The sequence below is a fragment of the Heteronotia binoei genome, chromosome 16, assembly GCF_032191835.1.
Source record: "Heteronotia binoei isolate CCM8104 ecotype False Entrance Well chromosome 16, APGP_CSIRO_Hbin_v1, whole genome shotgun sequence".
NCBI classification, from domain to species: Eukaryota; Metazoa; Chordata; class Lepidosauria; order Squamata; family Gekkonidae; genus Heteronotia; species Heteronotia binoei.
The window spans coordinates 6,815,666-6,833,806 of record NC_083238.1 but is presented as its reverse complement, the minus strand read 5'-3'; the positions used below and the strand labels follow the sequence as shown (position 1 = coordinate 6,833,806).

The window sequence follows — 18,141 nt, the reverse complement described above, 5'->3', positions numbered from 1 at the left end:
AAACACTGGTATACAGAAAGTGTTCTGTATATTGATGACAAAGCCACTTTTATACTTAAGATTGGAATTTGGGGTTCATAATGTAAGAAATACCCTAATTGGCCTCAATTGGCTCTTCTCCCTTGCTTTTGACATCCATTCATAACTACGCCTTGAATTCATGAAGACATCCATTCATGACTACGCCTTGGATTTATATCTACTTGATTTATACTGAACATAGAGACTTTATTGGAAAGACCTTTGTGTGAATTACCATATGATTTTTGAAACTTTGTCACTATGCCTTTAATATAAATTGGCACAGAGCTTGTATAAGTGCTACACAGTTTGCTTTGTTTTTGCTCAAAAATATAAAAGCAACCATGTTGAGGTCAGATTTGCGGTGGGGTGAATTGTAAAAATATTCAGTTACTTGAATTGCCATTAAAACATTGCATTAAATAAAACAATGTGAGAGTATTAATAGAGTTATTTTTGGTGTTCTAGAAAAGCAGTTATTCTCACAGTACACGACTGAGTTAATTTGGGATGGAATGGGGGGTGGGGTTTGGTAATTTTCTCCAAGCATTCAAGTCTTATACTATGTATACTCTTTCAAGGAGATGGCAATGTCCTGATTTGCCCTAGCATAATTCAGACCCCTACCAACGTGGGATTTCTGTGTACATTGTGGAACAGTAGGCACATTTGTGACACCCTGTAACATTGATGGTACAAACATACACCCATACAACTATACTCATAATTTACATAATATTGTTATATGGTTGAAGGCAAATGACAGCAAGTGACCATGAAAATTAAACCCAGCTGAAATAAGGTATATAAAAAAAAATGACTATACTTTTTTTCCCCCCAGATAATGATTGTGGTGATGGCAGTGATGAACTAGGCTGTACTCATTCATGCTTTGACAATCAGTTCAGATGTTCTAATGGCAGATGTATTCCAAGTCATTGGACTTGTGATGGTGATAATGATTGTGGAGATTTCAGCGATGAAAACCAAACAAACTGCACCAAGGAAGGTTTGTATTTTATAATACCTCTACCCCATCTGCTATGATGTAAAATATTGCACAGACTTTCATGTTTCTATTTTGGCAGGTGGATGTCAACAGAGTGCCAGATATTGTTAGCTCAATGCTTTTTTTGAACAATGGCATAATAGTTTGGATCAAACTCCTTTCTCTGAGCAGAATGGCTCTACTGCTTATGGTCTTTGGGATCCAAAATAACTTTTTTAAAATATAAATGTATGACTAAAACTGCAGTGTCAGTTTCATCTTTATACTATTTTGTCCCTGTGTATTTTGCATATTAATCAATTCAAATTTTATAGCCAGTGATTTAGTCGGTGTTTGTATTATGTGCCATCAAGTTGCTTCCAACTTGGTGATCGTATGAATTAATGAAATTCCAAACATTCTAGCATTGATAGCCTTGCTTAGATCTTGCAAACTGAAAGCTTGGGCTTCCTTTATTGAGTAAATCCATCTCATGTTAAGTGTTCCCTTTTCCTACTGCCTTCAGCTTCTAGCATTATTTGTCTGTTTGAGTGACTCTTGTCTTATGATATGCCCAGGGTATAGTAGTTTGGTTATTTTATCTTTTAGGGAGAATTCAGGCTTGATTTGATCCAGAATCCACTTATTTGTCTTTTTGCTCATCCATAATATCCGTAAAACTTTTCACCAACACCACATTTTAAATTATTACATTTTCTTCTTGTCAGCTTTCTTTGGGATTTTATAATTTTTATTAGTTTTAACTACAAAAGAAAGAAGCATAAGCATAGATACAGAAAAAGAGCAGGGGGGGGGGCATATACAGAATAGGAAAAGTGGGGGGGGGGGAGAAAAATACAAATATATCAATTTTAAATCTACCTCCAAATAAAATATCCAATTCGTTCTACCTGCAAGTATAGCATTCTCCATATATTTTAACATCTTTATCTTCCATTATAAAACAATTTTACTAGGCTATAATTTGCAATACAAGTCTAAACAGTTCTTCTTCAACACTTATAAGTATAAACAGGTCAGAGCAGTCTCAGCACGGAACTAGCTGCTTTGGCTTGACCATGTTAAAAACACAGACTAATTTGTTAGTTTAACGCTATATTAACATAGACACAAAAAATTAACAAATTAGTCTGTGTTTTTAACATGGTCAAGCCAAAGCAGCTAGTTCCGATCGGGCGTTCACCTCTTGCTGCTGTAATGGCGATCACGACGAGGAGAGCTTCAGGGCACACAGAAGGAACAGGAGCAACTGATGTTGCGCCCCTGTCCTGCTGTAAAAGCCCCATGCCTAAGAGACCCCCCAGGGTCTCTTTCGGGGTGTCACATCCGTGGCACCCCTCCCCCTGCCTGATTCAGGGGGGTCGCAAGCAGGAGAGCTCGCGAATCCACCTGATAGCAAGGCGACGTAGCCCGGAAGTTCTCTTGTCAGCTTTCTTCAACCTCAATTTAAAATTTGGTTAAGTTTCTCTGGCTAAATTATACTAATGTTTAGGGGTCGTTTTGTAGAAAAATAGGTGGTGGAGGTCATTAGCATAACTCACCAGTCAAAAGCAACCCGACACAAAAAAAGGAGAGCCCTGGGCAAGCGAGGCCTGCTTGGGCTGGCTAGAGATCCAGCCAGCCCCAGCAGGCCTTGCTCACTGGTAGGGTTGCCAATCCCCAGGTAGGAACAGGGGGGAGGGAAACGCAAAAAGCCTCCACATCAACCAGCCTCAAAAACAAAATAGCAGAAATAATTTTTTTTATGAAACATTAACAAATTTGTTACTGTTTCATAAAAATTATTTCTGCTATTTTGTTTTTGAGGCTGGTTTTGGGGCTTCAATTTTTTTTATGAAACATTAACAAATTTGTTACTGTTTCATAAAAATTATTTCTGCTATTTTGTTTTTGAGGCTGGTTGATGTGGAGGCTTTTTGCCTTTTTTTCTCCTGTTCCAATTTTCCATGTTTCTCTTTTGGCTTGCACAGTCCCCAGGTGGGGGCAGGGGATCCCCCGTTTTGGAGGCCCTCTCCCCACTTCAGGGTCATCAGAAAGCGGGGAGGGGGCGTGAAATGTCTGCTGGGAACTCCATTATTCCCTGTGGAGACCAATTCCCATAGGGCAGGGGTGGCCAAACTGTGGCTCAGGAGCCACATATGGCTCTTTCACACATATTGTGTGGCTCTTGAAGCCCCCACCACCCCATCATTTCTCTCTTTAAATCACTCCGCCAAGCCAAGCCAGCCAGTGGCTTGGAGAATGCGTTTAAAGTTAAAATTGCTTTCTTTCTACCTCTCCCTCCCCCAATTTATTTTCCTGCCTTCTTTCCCTTTTTCTCTCCCTCCTTTCTTTCCTGCCTTGCAGCTCACAAACATCTGACATTCATTCTATGTGGCTCTTATGTTAAGCAAGTTTGGCCATCCCTGCCATAGGGTATAATGGTGAATTGATCTGCAGGTCTCGGGGGAGGGGGCTGTTTTTGAAGGCACCATGTTTTGAGGTGCCAAATTTTCAGCATAGCATATGGTGCCTCTCTTCAATAATCCCTACATTTTTCAAAAGTATTGGACCAGGGGGTCCAATTCTATGAGCCCCAAAAGAAGGTGCCCCTATTTATTATTTCCAATGGAGGGAAGGCATTTGAAAGGTGTTCAGTCCCTTTAAATGTGATGGCCAGAACTCCCTTTGAAGTTCAATTATGTTCATCACACCCTTGCTCCTGGCTCCACCCTCCAAAGTCAAAAGGCCAGCAAGCCACACGCCACCCAAAATGACATTAGAAGTGGAAAAAGGGTGTGTGGGCTTCTCCAGGGGTTAATGAGGACTGCTGGGGTGTGTGGCAAAGCTCCTGGTGGCTGGCTGGCTGCGCCTACTAAACAATGGACAAGGTAGGTGGGGTGGAGGAGGGAGGGCCATCAGAAAGGTTCAGGAGCTCTGCTCCTGTGAACTCCTGCTGAATTCAAGGCCTGCTAATGTTACATGGTTAACCGTTAACAGCAATTTTAAGTGCATCCTTAATTCTAGTACTCAAACTTCTTTCATGGATGTGTTAGTTTATGCAGAGTTCAGCTTATTTTTTTCTTTGAATAGAAATCACAATAACCTATTGCCTAGCATGCCAGGTTAACCTATGGAATGTAGAGTTTATTTCAGTTGAAAAGTAAATGTATTTGTGTTTTATTCATTAGTAACTTGAATTGTGATTTGGTATAAGTCATGGTAAGTACATTTGGAAATTCATTGAAGATTTCTTTATTTAAGATATAATTCCATCTCTAAGCTTGTGGGTCTACGGGCAAGTGATGGGGGCTCAAGGAGAAGTCAGGATGGAGTAACACACAAGCTACAACTAAGTTGGGGGGAAAGAGGCTACAACTTTATTGATTACAGCAGTCAGGGATGCCGTATGGGTGCAAAGCTTGCCCTCTGATCCCACCTTCTTGTCCTGCAGCTGCAAAATGGTCCTGGATATGTTCGTGGCTGCAGCTTTCAGTCCTAAAGACAGGCAAACCATTAATAACTTGAATTGTGATTTATTATAAGTTACTATGAATAAGGTCCGTCGTGGGAATAAATACAACAGACTCTAGAAAGAGGCATTTAGCATCACCATATGCTTGTGACATGATCTGTCTTTTTTGGCCTGGCCTGGTTATGTTCTGGTATACCATAGAGTGTGTGCCTCAAGAAGGCCATTTTCTGTAGGGGAAGTGATCTGACTTTAGCTTTCCATCTCCTTCCCCCTCCCTGCAGCCTCTCCCTAGAAAAAGTACAGTTTTTCTCCACACATGGGACCAAAGCAGGAAGACACTAGCTCTTCCTCCTGTAGGGCTCTCAGCACTATCCCAGTATCTAGATGTGGTAGTCCAGTAGTTAAGGGGTAGCTGGTTGAAGTTGAATCCAACCAAGATGGAGGTCATGTTAATGTTTTATATTTTCTATCTGTTTGATGTTGTTTTTAACTTATTTATATAATTTTAATGTTATAAGTTACTGTGAGACTCTTTGTGTGAGTGGTGACTAAAAATCTAATAAACAAATAAACATTTATTATCATCTGCTCAAACAGATATTGAGTCCAATTGATGAAATTAAATCTCAGCACTTCTTTTACTACTTCTGAAATAACACTAATTAAATTACTTGTTTGTACTGTGCAATACTTTATTATGTGCATGTGTGTAAATATTGACTGCAAAACTGCGCAAGACATTTATGGGATCAGAAGGAATGTTTTATAATCAAAATTACCATTTTAATTTTTGGGTGACAAATGAAGGCACTGTGTTTATAGACAGGATGTTTGTATTTTATTTATTGTATTGGTATATGCTTTATTATCATTTGTTTTTAATGGCATGATTCTTGTTGTAAACTGCCTCAAACAGGTCTGGAGAGTTGGTGTACACATTTTCTAAATAAATTATAGAAATTTTATCAGTTCAGGATCACAATGCAATTAAAGTTGTTGAAAGCAGCTTTAGGAGGATTGGGAGCCTGACACAGAATCAGTATTCTCAATAACTTATTATAATTTAGCCTCATTGACTTCTATATACAAGGACCTATATTTGTTGCCCTTTGATGTTTTGAAAAAAAAAATCAAATTGGCTGTCAGAAAAAAAAATGGATAGACTTTTAAATCTTCATAAAACTTCAAAATTTAGCAGTAAAGATTTCCCTCGTCCGACTCTTTAAATACCAAGAATGAATATTTAAACATTAAAAACAACATGAATTATTTAATCGGTATGTGTTTTTACACACAGGCTAAAGTGTAGCTTGAGGCTAAGCTACTGATGAATACATAATATTTTTTATCATGCTTAAAAATTTGATTTCCAATCCTTTATAAAATAAAATTTACTCTATATATTTAGCCAATTTTATCAGCAATGCATTAGTAGCCGTCCTGGTTGGAAAGATACACTTGCTGGCAAAAGATTAAAGTACTTTACTAGGTGTAGTCTTGAAAGAAATCAATGAAACAATTATGTGTATTGATTGATATGTTTTTAATTGGCTATCTGGCTGGCATACTGACTGCCTAACAAACCAGGAGATACCGTGCTGGGCCTACTGAAGGCTGCTGCTGGCTGGCCATTGGAATACCTCAGGCTATTAATTCTGGGGGACTTCAATGTCCATAGCAATTAGGTGGACTCCTCTCAGGCCAAGGACCTAGTGCTATCCGTGGCAGCACTGGGGCTCTCCCAATTTGTAGTAGTCCCTACACATAAAGCAGGCCACACGCTGATCTTATTTTGCGGATCGGGGTAGAGGTGGTTATGAAACAAACTTAACGTAGTGCCATGGTCAGATGACTTTGCCCTTAAGGCCCAGATGAGCATCCCAAACCCTCCCTGTTTAGGCGGCATGCTGATTTATGCTCACCTGCAGAAACTCAAGGATCCTAATGGATTTCAGAATGCTCTGTGGGAACTGATACCTCCTGGAGAGTCACTAGAAGAGCTTGTGGAAGAGCGGCAAAGCTGGCTTTCTGAAGCCATTGATGCAATCACCCCAGGCACCCTCTCCATCACCATACCAATCTAGCTCCATAGTAGAACCTGGAACTACAGAGAATGTAACAGGAACTGAGATGGCTAGAACTAGGGTGGAGGAAAACTCATGATGAAGTCCCAAGAACATCCAATAGAGCATTTATGAGATGGCAGTGAAGGCTGCAAAGAAGGAACACTATGTGATGGTCATTGCATCAGTGAGCTCATGCCCAGCACAATAATTTAGAACCATGAGGTCTTTGATATCATTGTCACAAGGCAAACAAAATAGTATTGAATCGGATATAGGCGGTGAGGCTTTTGTGACCTTTTTCACAAATAAAGTCTTGTCACTCCATCATGACCTCCCTGCCACAATTGAAGAAATGGCAGAACTGAAAGCCCCTTGGCTGTATTCTGGTGCTATTATGGATTAATCCAGCTGCCTCTACCAGGTTCAGCCCCACCCCGTGTGATATCATCAACTTATCCCTGACATACTGACATCAGGGGTTTTCCCAGGGGGACTGAAGGAAGCAGTGATGTGTCTGCTCTTAAAGAAGCCATCTTTGGATCTGATGGCTACCGCCCAGAATCAAATCTTCCATTCTTGGGTAAAGTAGTTGAGAGAGTGGTGGCCAAACTGCTGTAGACTTTCCTTGATGATGCCTTCATCCTGGATCCCTTCCAGACCAGTTTTCAACCTGTGCATGTGACCGCCCTGAGCCTGCCATGGGGGGTAGGGAGGGGGAAATTACCTAAATAAAGTTAATTAAAGTAACAATTCTGAAATACAATCACTTCTGCATAAACTGCATGGCACTTGAACATGTTTTATGTTTTGTACCTAAGCAGTGCTCAAAGCACTCCAGAGCCTACAGGTCTGCATCTGTCCAGGAAGCAGAATACCTGACTTCCATAGAACCAAGATCAGTACACCTGAAGTTAAAGGGCAACCGGAACAGACTACTCCAATAGGAAACTGGATAGGTGGTTCAGAGTTGATTCCTAAACATCGCTTCTTGGCCTTTTGGCTAAGATCAAGTGCAGAGTTGATTCCTAAACGAATGTCAGACAATCAAGGACATGTGTTTACAGTTCCAACAGCAGCATTGTTAGTTTGTTTCACTAGCCATGAAGAGTTGATTAATGTGACCATTGGGCTAATGTCACGGTAACAACTTAGAATACTTTCCACAGACAAATAGATGACTAGTGCCAAATTTCAAATAGACACCAAAAGCCCATTAGTGACAAGAACACAGCTAAACCTCTCATACTACAGTTTGCAGTGCAGTTGCAAGGCTATTTACAACTTAGTATTTTCTTCTGGCACACGCAGAATGATAACTGCTGCTTAAGATGGGAAGAAAAATAACACTCAGTCCCAAGTAGGGACTAAACTTCCATTCTCTTCTAACCACTGAGGGCTCTTGCTGAAAATACTAGTCTCTGGTATTGGAAGCAAATAGGCCTGAGAAGGCACCTGTTATCTTTTGAAATGCAGTCCTGCACAAAATGTAATATGCGCTCATAAATCCAACATAAACTGATTACTGCAGGCATGAATGGCCACTGCTAGAAAATCCGGAAACAAGCAAAAGCCATTCGTTTAAGCTGTAGTGTCCTGAAAACCATAATATTGTAATGATACATAATAGTATCAGCAGACACTTTAAGAATGGATTTTTTTTCTTAGAGCATCAACATAGATACTTTACATGCCAAAGTCTAGAATATAAACACATTTTAATTCTGTATGGAATCTAATATGTATTGCTGAAGAATTCTATGAATCTCCCAAAACACTGCTTCTCCCTGACTTTGAAACTTAGTCAAGTGATGGCTTTGAGCAAGAGTTACCTGAAATTGCCTCAAAGTGACAACACAGAAGAGCAGTATAAAATTGCAGAGGACTCAAAACAATTATGTTTGTGAATTTTGCAGAAGCTGAATTTGCAGCATTTCTTTTTTTCTTTTTTGTAAAATGTCTTTAGGTAGCTTTGGTGTTCTTTCAGTCTTCTAGTAAAACAGAGAAACAAGTTGCTTCAGTGCAACAATTTTCTGATAATTTTTCAGGCAAGAAAGAGACTGATAAGAGTGAGTCATTTTAAATAGAAGAAGAAACCATTTATAACTACCAGAGTGACTGGAAAAAACAAAAACAAAACTGGAATGAAATATTGCAATCCTCGAAAGAAAGCATGCTCAAAATATATTTTGCAGGGTAGAAGTAAGGGATCTGGGTCTTTTGATTAAGTGAGATGGATAACGAAGAGGATGGCTGAGGTCTCAGACTTAATGGCATATTGCCTCCAGCTCTATCCCACTAGCCTCCAGCTCTGGTAACCAGAGGAATGAAATGACTAGAAGTCAAGTAATAATTGACTAGATCAGGAAATAACCTATTTTCTTTACAGAACAGGATGGCTTTAACAAAAGATAAGGAAATGTTTTGTTTTGTTTTTAATTATGCACAGACTATAATGCAAGATTAATAATCAAAAAGCAGGCCTCAGACTCAGCAGCTCACAGAACCTTAATGAGAGTTCCCCCTCCTCTTTCCCACCTACCTTGTCCATTGAATAGTAGGAGCAGCTGCATAACAATCCCTGGATTAGGAGAGTGGACAGCCAGCCAGCCACCAGGGGCTTTGCCACGCCCCCAGCAGCCCTCATTAACCCCTGGAGAAGACCATACCACCCTTTCTCCACTTCTCATGTGATTTTGGGCAGTGGATGGCTTGCTGGCCTCTTGAAGGTGGGGGGCAAGACTGCCCCAGGCGAGCGAGGCCTGCTTGGGCTGGCTGGATTTTTAGTCAGCCCAAGCAGGCCTCACTAGCTTGCACTAGCTCTACTTTCTTGCATCGTATTGCTTTTGGCTGGGGGGGTGGGATAAGCTAATGAGTTATGCTAATGAGCTCCACCACCTATTTTTCTACAAAATGACCCCTGCCAAAAAGTATTCAGTCCATTTCATTAGTTACCAAATGTGCCCCCCCATGCATGTTATCGCTCAGTTCCATGAATACCGTAGGGTTCCTGACAAAATACAATGACAGGCACCCAAACTGTCAGACACTCAGAAAAGTTGCTACATGTGGAGGTCTAGATGAAGGTGCATTAGAAAACCACTGGTGGCCATCCATGATAAGATCTTTCATTGTATCTGATCACAGTTCTCTCTCAATAAGTCTTACTCTTCATTCCCTATTTTCTCTCTTCCAAGTTACCACAAATTCTGATGGTTCTCATTCTGGAATAAAACCATTCTGTCCCCTGTCTATAAATAAAATAAAATTTGTCATTATAATTATACTTAAAATATTTTTAAGAATTCTCTCACACACATATTTGGCTGAAGGTCTATATTCACAAGGTGGTAAATATATGCACACGAATTTCAACTTGCTTTGTAAATTTGTCTTCAAACAATATATGTAAATTTAATTCCACATCTTGACAATTCTGTTGACTATAGCTCAGTATGTCAGCTTTATTGTTCTATACAAAGCATTTTGATATATATATATGTGCGCGCCATTAATCAATATGTTTGTGTCACCAAATGAAGACCATTGTTGTTACTATTTGAACTAATTACACAAATTGAAGACCACTGTAGTTATTATTTGAGAGTACTACTTGATACAGCATTCATTAAAGTCCAGGAAATGCATCATCAAACAGAAAATATCTCTAATGGAAAAATTTATATTACTGCAAGCTGACCAAACATGAAGAATAACACTGATGATGGGTTAGATCCAGATGTTTAACTGCTACTGACTACCAAGAGGGAATCCAACATAATACACCATGTAGTTGAAGCAAGAAAACCAAAATTGTCTTCCTCATTTGTACATGAATGGAACTAGCTCATGCAAGAGTGGAAGTATGAATCCTGCTGAGAGAGCAATGCCAAGGAAAGGGAAGCAAATTAATAATCTACACAAATTCTCTCTATTCCTAGAATCGTTCGATTCAATCCAATATCATTCTAATACAAATTTCAGGTATGAGACTATGACAGGAGCTGGCTGTTTGCTTGTTTTGCATGTTTCAATACTGTCGTTTCTGTTTAAGGACAAAGAAAGAAGCACCAATGGCACAGAATATGATCTATCATCTCTCTTGCATGGCTTTAATCCAGTGTTTGGAAAGGGACAGATAATGAGTAAAAAAACTTAGTTGTTTATTTAATTTATTGTTTTACATTAGAAGCAGTCTCTCTTGGAGGATGCAGTGGAAAAGAATTTCAGTGCCACCCTGATGGGAATTGTATTCCTGAGTTATGGTGTTGTGATGGTGAAAAGGACTGTGAAGATGGCAGTGATGAAAAATATTGCAATGGGACTCTTCGCCCATGTGATGACAGAACAAAATTCTCATGCAAGACCACAGGTACCCCTAATATTTTGTGTAGAGTTTAAATCATATGATTTTACTATTTGAAATATAGCAGAATCCCAAACATGCCATGGATCCTGGAGCAGAAAAATATTACTGGATTTCTATGCTAAGAAGAGTTGGTCAAACTCTTGAGTTGCCTTAGAACTGATGTATAAGCTTCCTCCATTACTGACAAAAGAAAATATCACTTTAATAATTCTAAAATGCTTCATCGTGTTTTGGTACAGGGGCATTTTTGCTTTGCTATGTATGGGTATTGCAACATGGGGTTCCATTTATTTATTTAAGCTTTTACATGCTTTTGTGTGTTTTTTTCCCCCAGTGGAGACCCAAAGCAACTTTCACAATAAAAATATTGTCCAAACAAATAGAAGAGAAATGATTTTGGAGTGCAGGACATCTCTCTCTCCCCCCCCCTCCCCTAGCAAATCCCCCCCACCCTTTAGGTCCAGGCTACAGCTGTAAGACTTAGAACCAAAGGCTTGAACCTCAAGGTCAGCTCATATTTTGAAAAGGTTGCATGCTGGAAATCAACAGGGCTGAGGCTCAGTTACAAGGGCTTACAGCAGCTAGGGGATGCCCATTCTCTCCACTGCTCCTCAGGAAAGTTATCTGCAAGGAAGGGGTGAGAAGAAGGGTCTTTGAGCAACTGGCTGGTCTTCCAGTTCCCTCCACTCTACATATTGCTTAAGCTATTGTGAGACATAACTCTTTTCCTTTGATATGTGTCATATATTATGACATTGTGGCCCATAACTATAGTTGAGATGTTCTCTGTGGTTACAAACATGGTATGGTGCTCTCCCCATATAGAAGAGAAGTTTTCAACATTGACAATGACGAAGCATAAAGGGGGGCAATCACATATGCATGGTATATATATAACATTCCTATGGTGCCATTATTGTCAAGCATGCGGTTTCAACGACAAGTCAAGTTTGCTACAAAACTACGTTTATTGATAGACCGATACTTTCAGTGTAACAGATTCTTGAGAGTGATGCTAAAGATACATTGATACAATACTTTTAAGGCATACTTTCAAAAGGATTCCAAAAGGTGGGGGCGAGGGATGCGCTCTCACACATAAACTATCATAAATGTTTACATTCTCATGGCGTTATCAGGACTCTGTCCTTGCTTTCCCCGGATGTGTCGCACTCCCTAACAGGAATGTATGGGAAGGTACTGATTACTCTTTCTCAAGTTAGTTTCATTTCTCTCTACTTCTACTTTGCAAGCCATAAAGCAAGAAGGGGGGAGGAGGAAGAATAACAGAGTTAACAGACCTTAGTCCTCCATGACATTTCATAGGCCAGCTTTATGGAGGACCCTAAAACAATCAATCACCAATGGAATTCTACCATGCTTGACAATTATGATTAGTAGACTGTAGGACTGCAGACACTTCCAATTCTGTAAATTTCATTGCTGAAGAAAGGAAGGGAGGGAGGGAGGGAGGGAGGAAGGAAGGAAGGAAGGAAGGAAGGAAGGAAGGAAGGAAGGAAGGAAGGAAGGAAGGAAGGAAGGAAGGAAGGAAGGAAGGAAGGAAGGAAGGACTTTCCCAGTATGTTCTGACAGGATAATGTGAAATAGTTATTTGTAAGTTCCAAATGTCTTAATAAAGAAAGAACAGTCATTCTAATTTGAAACAAAATAATTGGACTATATTTCAGTTTCGGTGCTACTTGTTTTGTTAGGAATTATAAACCTGCTTCCTGGCCATGGGTCTGTATATTTATTTCCCTCATCACCATCTCCAGTACACACATAAGTACACACATAAGGAGTAGATAGAATGATTTCATTCCAATTGATAAGACATCTTCTGCAGATTGGCAGTACCTGATATTGTGCTCTGCCTCTCTCCTGGTATTCAATAGAGAATTTCAGTAATTAGTTTTGGAAACAGTTCAAGCAATTTGCTGTTGCTGCAGCTTTCCAATCCATTTTGCAGTGTTTAACAGGAGCCAGCAGTAGACCTTGGCCCTTTACTCTTTCTCTTCCTTACTGTATTTTCTTCCCTGACTCAGAAGCAATGTGCATAGAGAAGATTCACTCCCCGTACAACCTTTCTTTCTTTTAGCTTTCCATGGTGCACATTGCTGTGTTAAAAGTAATTTTAGTTAGTGGAAAGTTAAATGATATTAAATTGACTTGAATGTAATCAATCAGTAGTGAGGCTCATTCAGAATACATCTTGAGACAAGCTGATTAGAATCTTCATTGATAATAGTCTGATTTTATACACATTTGCTCAGGTCATGCTATAGGTCATCTACTTCTGGATGCTGATTAATGCTTCCTTCCCTGTAGGGAGCCTGATGTAGCCAGTGTGCTTCTGTTTCTGTTGACTTTCTGATAGATTTGACCAACTTATCTCCCATTCACACTTGTGTGCCTTTCTTTCAACTTTTGATTGTTTGTTTAAAGGTATCCTTGGACTGAGGGGCAGGAATTTTGAACATAAATTAATTTAATCTTACTTTGAATGCAACCAGTATCTAAAACCAAATGGAAAAGTAAACTTTGGAAGTGCATATATTTGAATGAAACCCAGTTTGAAATCCAAGGAATCTTAACTGAGCTGTAAATTAGTGTTAGTATGATCAAATCCTTTCATGTTTCAAAAGAAGAAGGAACTGTCCATTTTCCCAAAGCATCCATGGTTCAGAGACTCATAGTTCGTTATGGCTGGGGGAGAGATCAGGCCGCTGCTGCAGCATGACCCTAGAGAAGGGGCTTAACTTTAAACCCCTTCTCTGGGGTCACGTTGCAGCTATGGCCCAATCTCTCCATTGTATCCCATGAGCTCATAGAATACAATGGAGACATCTCTCCAAGATCTTTCTCCCATCTGCCGCCAGCCAGCCTTGGTAGAATGGCTGGGGAAGTGAAGAAAGACAGGGGAGACCTCTCCCTGCAGGCTCTGCTTGGGCTCTTCTGGGCAGCGCAGCAGAGCCTGCAGAAAAGCCAGTCCTTTGGGGAGACCTCTCCCAGCAGGATTGGCCGCTCTGCCCGCTCTGATGTGCTGTCTGGTTTCAACTGGGCACCCCAACAGAGCCTGAAGAACAGCTGGTCCGGAAACAGTTGAGCCCATGGGGAGAGGTCTCCCTGCAGGATTGCCTGCTTTGCTGGCTCTGCTACACTGGCCAGTTTCAACCGGGCACCCCAGCAGAGCCTGAAGAACAGCCAGTTCTGTGGGAAGAAGCCACAGCACAGCAGAGCCCACAGAGAGAGGTCTCCCCACAGGATCAGCAGCTTTGCCAGCTCTGCTGTGCCACCCGGTTTCTACCAGGCAGTGCAACAGAGCCAGTACAACACCAGTGCTGTGGGGAAACCTCTCCCTGCGGGTTCAGCTGGGGCTCAGAGGGAAGGCAGTTTAAACTGCCTCCCCTTGGCTTCCTCAGGCGCCCTGCAGCCAATTGGTGCCTGGGGAGCTAAGTGAGTAGGAACCATCTGAACTGTTCTGAAGTCTGAACTGTTCTGAGGTCTGAACAGAATTGGGAGGTTTGGAATGTTTGGGGACAGTTCGTGGGAGGCATGGTTCTGAACCAAACCATGAACTGTCTTGATTCATGCAAGAATAGCAGTTTGTGGTTTGGTTTGTGCCCATCCCTAATAGCAACACACACACATTGGTGCTGCTCCCCAACTAGGACAAGCAAAATGGGGATGGTTGAATCTGAGGAAATGTGATTGGAGGCAATCATATATTGTGTGACTGATAACTGTATTAATGGATGTGTTCTAGGTGAATTTAGATGTGTTCTAGGTTTATTTGCTGCTGTATCTTAGCTACATAAAACATTTCTGATAGCCCAGTGATTTCTCTGTCATTATGGGAAATCCATCCCAGGAAACCCGCTATGGGAATCTAGTGGTATCCGTGAATGATGGTGTTTAATATATATGAGAAAGTGATTCTTTTTGTGGTGCTTGGGTCGGAAAAAGAAGGACGCCTTGGAAGCAAGTGGCAGCCTTTGAGTTTGTTAGCCAGAGTGAAGACATCTGCTGCTCTTTAACTATCTTTAACTTTAAGGCAGACAGCCTTCTGGGCCTGTTGGAGGCAGTGGCTGGGTGGGCATTGGAGTAACCATGGCTATTGGTCATGGGGGACTTCAATGTTCATGCAGACGGCCCCGCTGGACATTCCCCATTCCCCCCTCTAGGCGGCGAGTTGATTTTCACTTGCCCGCAGAGACTAATGGACCATATTGGGTTCCAGAATGCTCTGTGGAATGCACAGCCCTCCTGCATCTCTCTAGATGAGCTGATAGGACACTGGAATTCCCATCTCACTGAAACCATTGAGGAGATCGCACCCCGACATCCTCTCTGCTCCTGTGGGAAATCATCCCCCTGGTATACAGAAAAACTCAGGGATGAAACAGGAGCTCAGATGACTAGAGCTAGTTTGGTGGCGTACTTGCAATGAGACAACATGAACATCTCATAGGACACTTGTGAAAGCCTATGAGAAGGCTGTGAAGAGGGAATTCTATTCAGGCTCCATTGCATCTGTTTAGGGTAATTCGGTCGTTAACATCCCTCATACCAAGAGGATCAAATAGTGGTAGAAATTGTCATTCACTCCAATCCGAGAACTGTCCTGCAGGGCCGGATCGCAGTTCTGGTGCAGACTTGCTTGCATTGCCAACCCCTTAAGCAGCCCTCCATCTGGCTCATGGTTAGAAAGGGATCTCCCAAGTAGGAAACAGATCGGATTTTGTCCTGGCAAGTCTACAATGGACCACTGTATAATTCTTAACCATCTGATAGAGAAATACAGTGATAGAGGGGGAAGAAGGCTGTTTGCAGCCTTCCTTGATACAGTGATAGAGGGGGAAGAAGGCTGATTGCAGCCTTCCAGGGATCTTCTCTGGAACAAATTGGACATCATGGGTCTGGATAAATGCCTACTTTTTCTTATTCGTAAAATGTATTCCCTTAATAGCTGTCAAGTGCGATATAACGGCCTAGGTGCATTAACTTCAAAGATCATTTCCAATCGGGGAGTCAAACAGGGCTGTATTCTAGCCCCCTATTTGTTTAATTTATTCCTGGATAATTTATTCCTGAATGATCTGGCCGCTCTCTAAATGCTATTAATAGTCTCTCCTCCAAACTTGGGCCATCCGTTATCCCTTTATTGCTCTATGCCGACGATGCAGTTGTACTGTCACGTTTGCAGAAGGGCCTCAAGCGCCTGTTGCTCGCTTTTACTTCTTACTGCGATACAAATTTCCTGTCTATAAACTATGTAAAATCCAAAATTTTAGTTTTTTCAATGTCTTGGGAACCATAAAGCTGGTGCCTCAAGGGAAATAATATTGAACAGGTGAAATCTTTCAAATACTTGTTGTTTTTTCCAATATAATCATAACTGGACAGTACAATGCAAGCAAGCAGTCATCTCAGAAAGGTGTAGTTCATCTGTGGTGGTTAGCTTTTCTTTACAAAAACTGCAACCAAATTGTCCCAGCTGCCATTCATGTTTTTAAAACAGTTTCTCAGTTGTTATATGGGATCCCCATTTGGGTTTGCGCCCTCAATTTCCAATTTGAGTAAATTCAGGCAGCATTTTTACGCCATATTTTAGGGGTCCCCAGCTGTGTCAGCTATGCTGCAATGTGCCTAGAGACTGGAACCCAATTGATTGAGACCAGGGCATGGCTACTAACCATAAAGTTTTGGCTACACCTACACTTTAGGACAGACCCTGCTAGTTATAACCATATGATGCTAGCGGATTCCTTCGTTTCCACTTGGTATAGTCAGATCCAGAAGAAAATACATTTCATAGATGTACCCTTGGACAACCTCTGTATGCTAACTGAAACGCAGGCATTCAGAATCCTGAAACAGAGGATCTTAGATATTGAGAAACAGTCCCTTTGTTCTTCTGGATAGAAAACTTGTTTCCCTTTAACATTTGGTATCTTCCCAGATCATGGGCCGCCTGCTGCCTACCTTTCCCAGATTACTTCACCCCAGTTACGCCGCTCTTTTATGTTAGCAAGACTCGATGTTCTACCCTCAGCGGTATTGTCTGGGAGGTTTGCCAACATCCCTTATCAGGATAGAGTCTGCCCATGTAATGGAAGGCACCTTGAAATGGTCGCCCATGTCTTACTTTATTGTGATTTTTATGGGGAAGTGCGGGACTGTATAATCAAACCTATTCTGTCTAATTTTTTATGGATTACCTGAAGTGAAGTTAGTTTTTTTTTCTACTATCTGACCAATGTTCCCATATCACAAGCCTGGTTGCAAAGTACCTTTTGGCTGCCATAACAATCAGGGAGCAAAAGACTAGCTCCCCTTCTTGATGTTTGACTGGTTTTTATAACTGAAACTCCATGTAAATTTGCTATGCTGTACTTTTTATTTCTATGCCAATAAAGGTATTTGGGTTGGATTGGATTGGCAGAAATTTGGCTATTGATTCAGAGGAATTTATGAGGGGTTTTGTGGATAAAGTCCTGTTGCTCCATCGTGACTTTCCTGCCAATCTTGATACAGTAAGTGAATTGGAGGCCCCTTGGCCGCCTTTGGGTTCAGTTTTTGACTCTTTCAATCTGTTTTCCTTTTATGATGTTGACCGAGTCCTGAGTGCTGTTAGGCCCACCACTTGCCTATTTGACCCATGTCCCTTGTGACTGGTTAAGGTTGGTGATGAGAGAATCCGGGGCCCTATGAAGGAAATAATCAACCTGTCCCTGGAGACAGGGGTGTTTCCAGAGGGCCTCAAGGTAGTGGTCTTACCGCTCTTAAAAAAGCCATAGATGGATCCTTTAGATCCAGCCAATTACTGCCCAGTTTCAAACTTGCCATTTCTGGGCAAGGTAATTGAGAGAGTGGTAGCTGAGCAGCTTCAGGGCTTTCTGGAGGACACATCGGTGCTAGACCTGTTCCAGTCTGGTTTCCGCCCTGGCCATGGGACTGAAAGTGTCCTGGTCACTCAACTGGATGACCTCCGTATGCAGTTGAATGGAGGCAGGTTGGCGTTGTTGTTATTGTTAGACCTTACAGCAGCATTCAACACAATTGACTATGCATTATTGACTCACCACCTCGCCGAATTGGGAATATGTGGGGTGGCCTTCCAATGGCTTTCCTCCTTTCTGCACAGTCGGGGATAGAGGGTGGTACAATGTGAGGATGTATCCACTTAATATTCCCTCTTTTGTGTGCTTCCACAGGAGGAACT

The 18,141-nt window shown here is 41.3% G+C and overlaps 1 protein-coding gene across 1 annotated transcript in view; it reads left to right on the top strand.

Moving 5' to 3' along the window:
• The window catches only part of LRP1B (LDL receptor related protein 1B), a 1,229,602-nt gene that overhangs the window by 713,462 nt on the left and 497,999 nt on the right, over positions 1-18,141 (top strand). The window contains exons 20-21 of the mRNA XM_060257450.1: positions 863-1,030; positions 10,737-10,919. Of these exons, the coding sequence (XP_060113433.1) occupies positions 863-1,030; positions 10,737-10,919 (351 nt within the window). The remainder of the gene's footprint in view (positions 1-862; positions 1,031-10,736; positions 10,920-18,141) is intronic.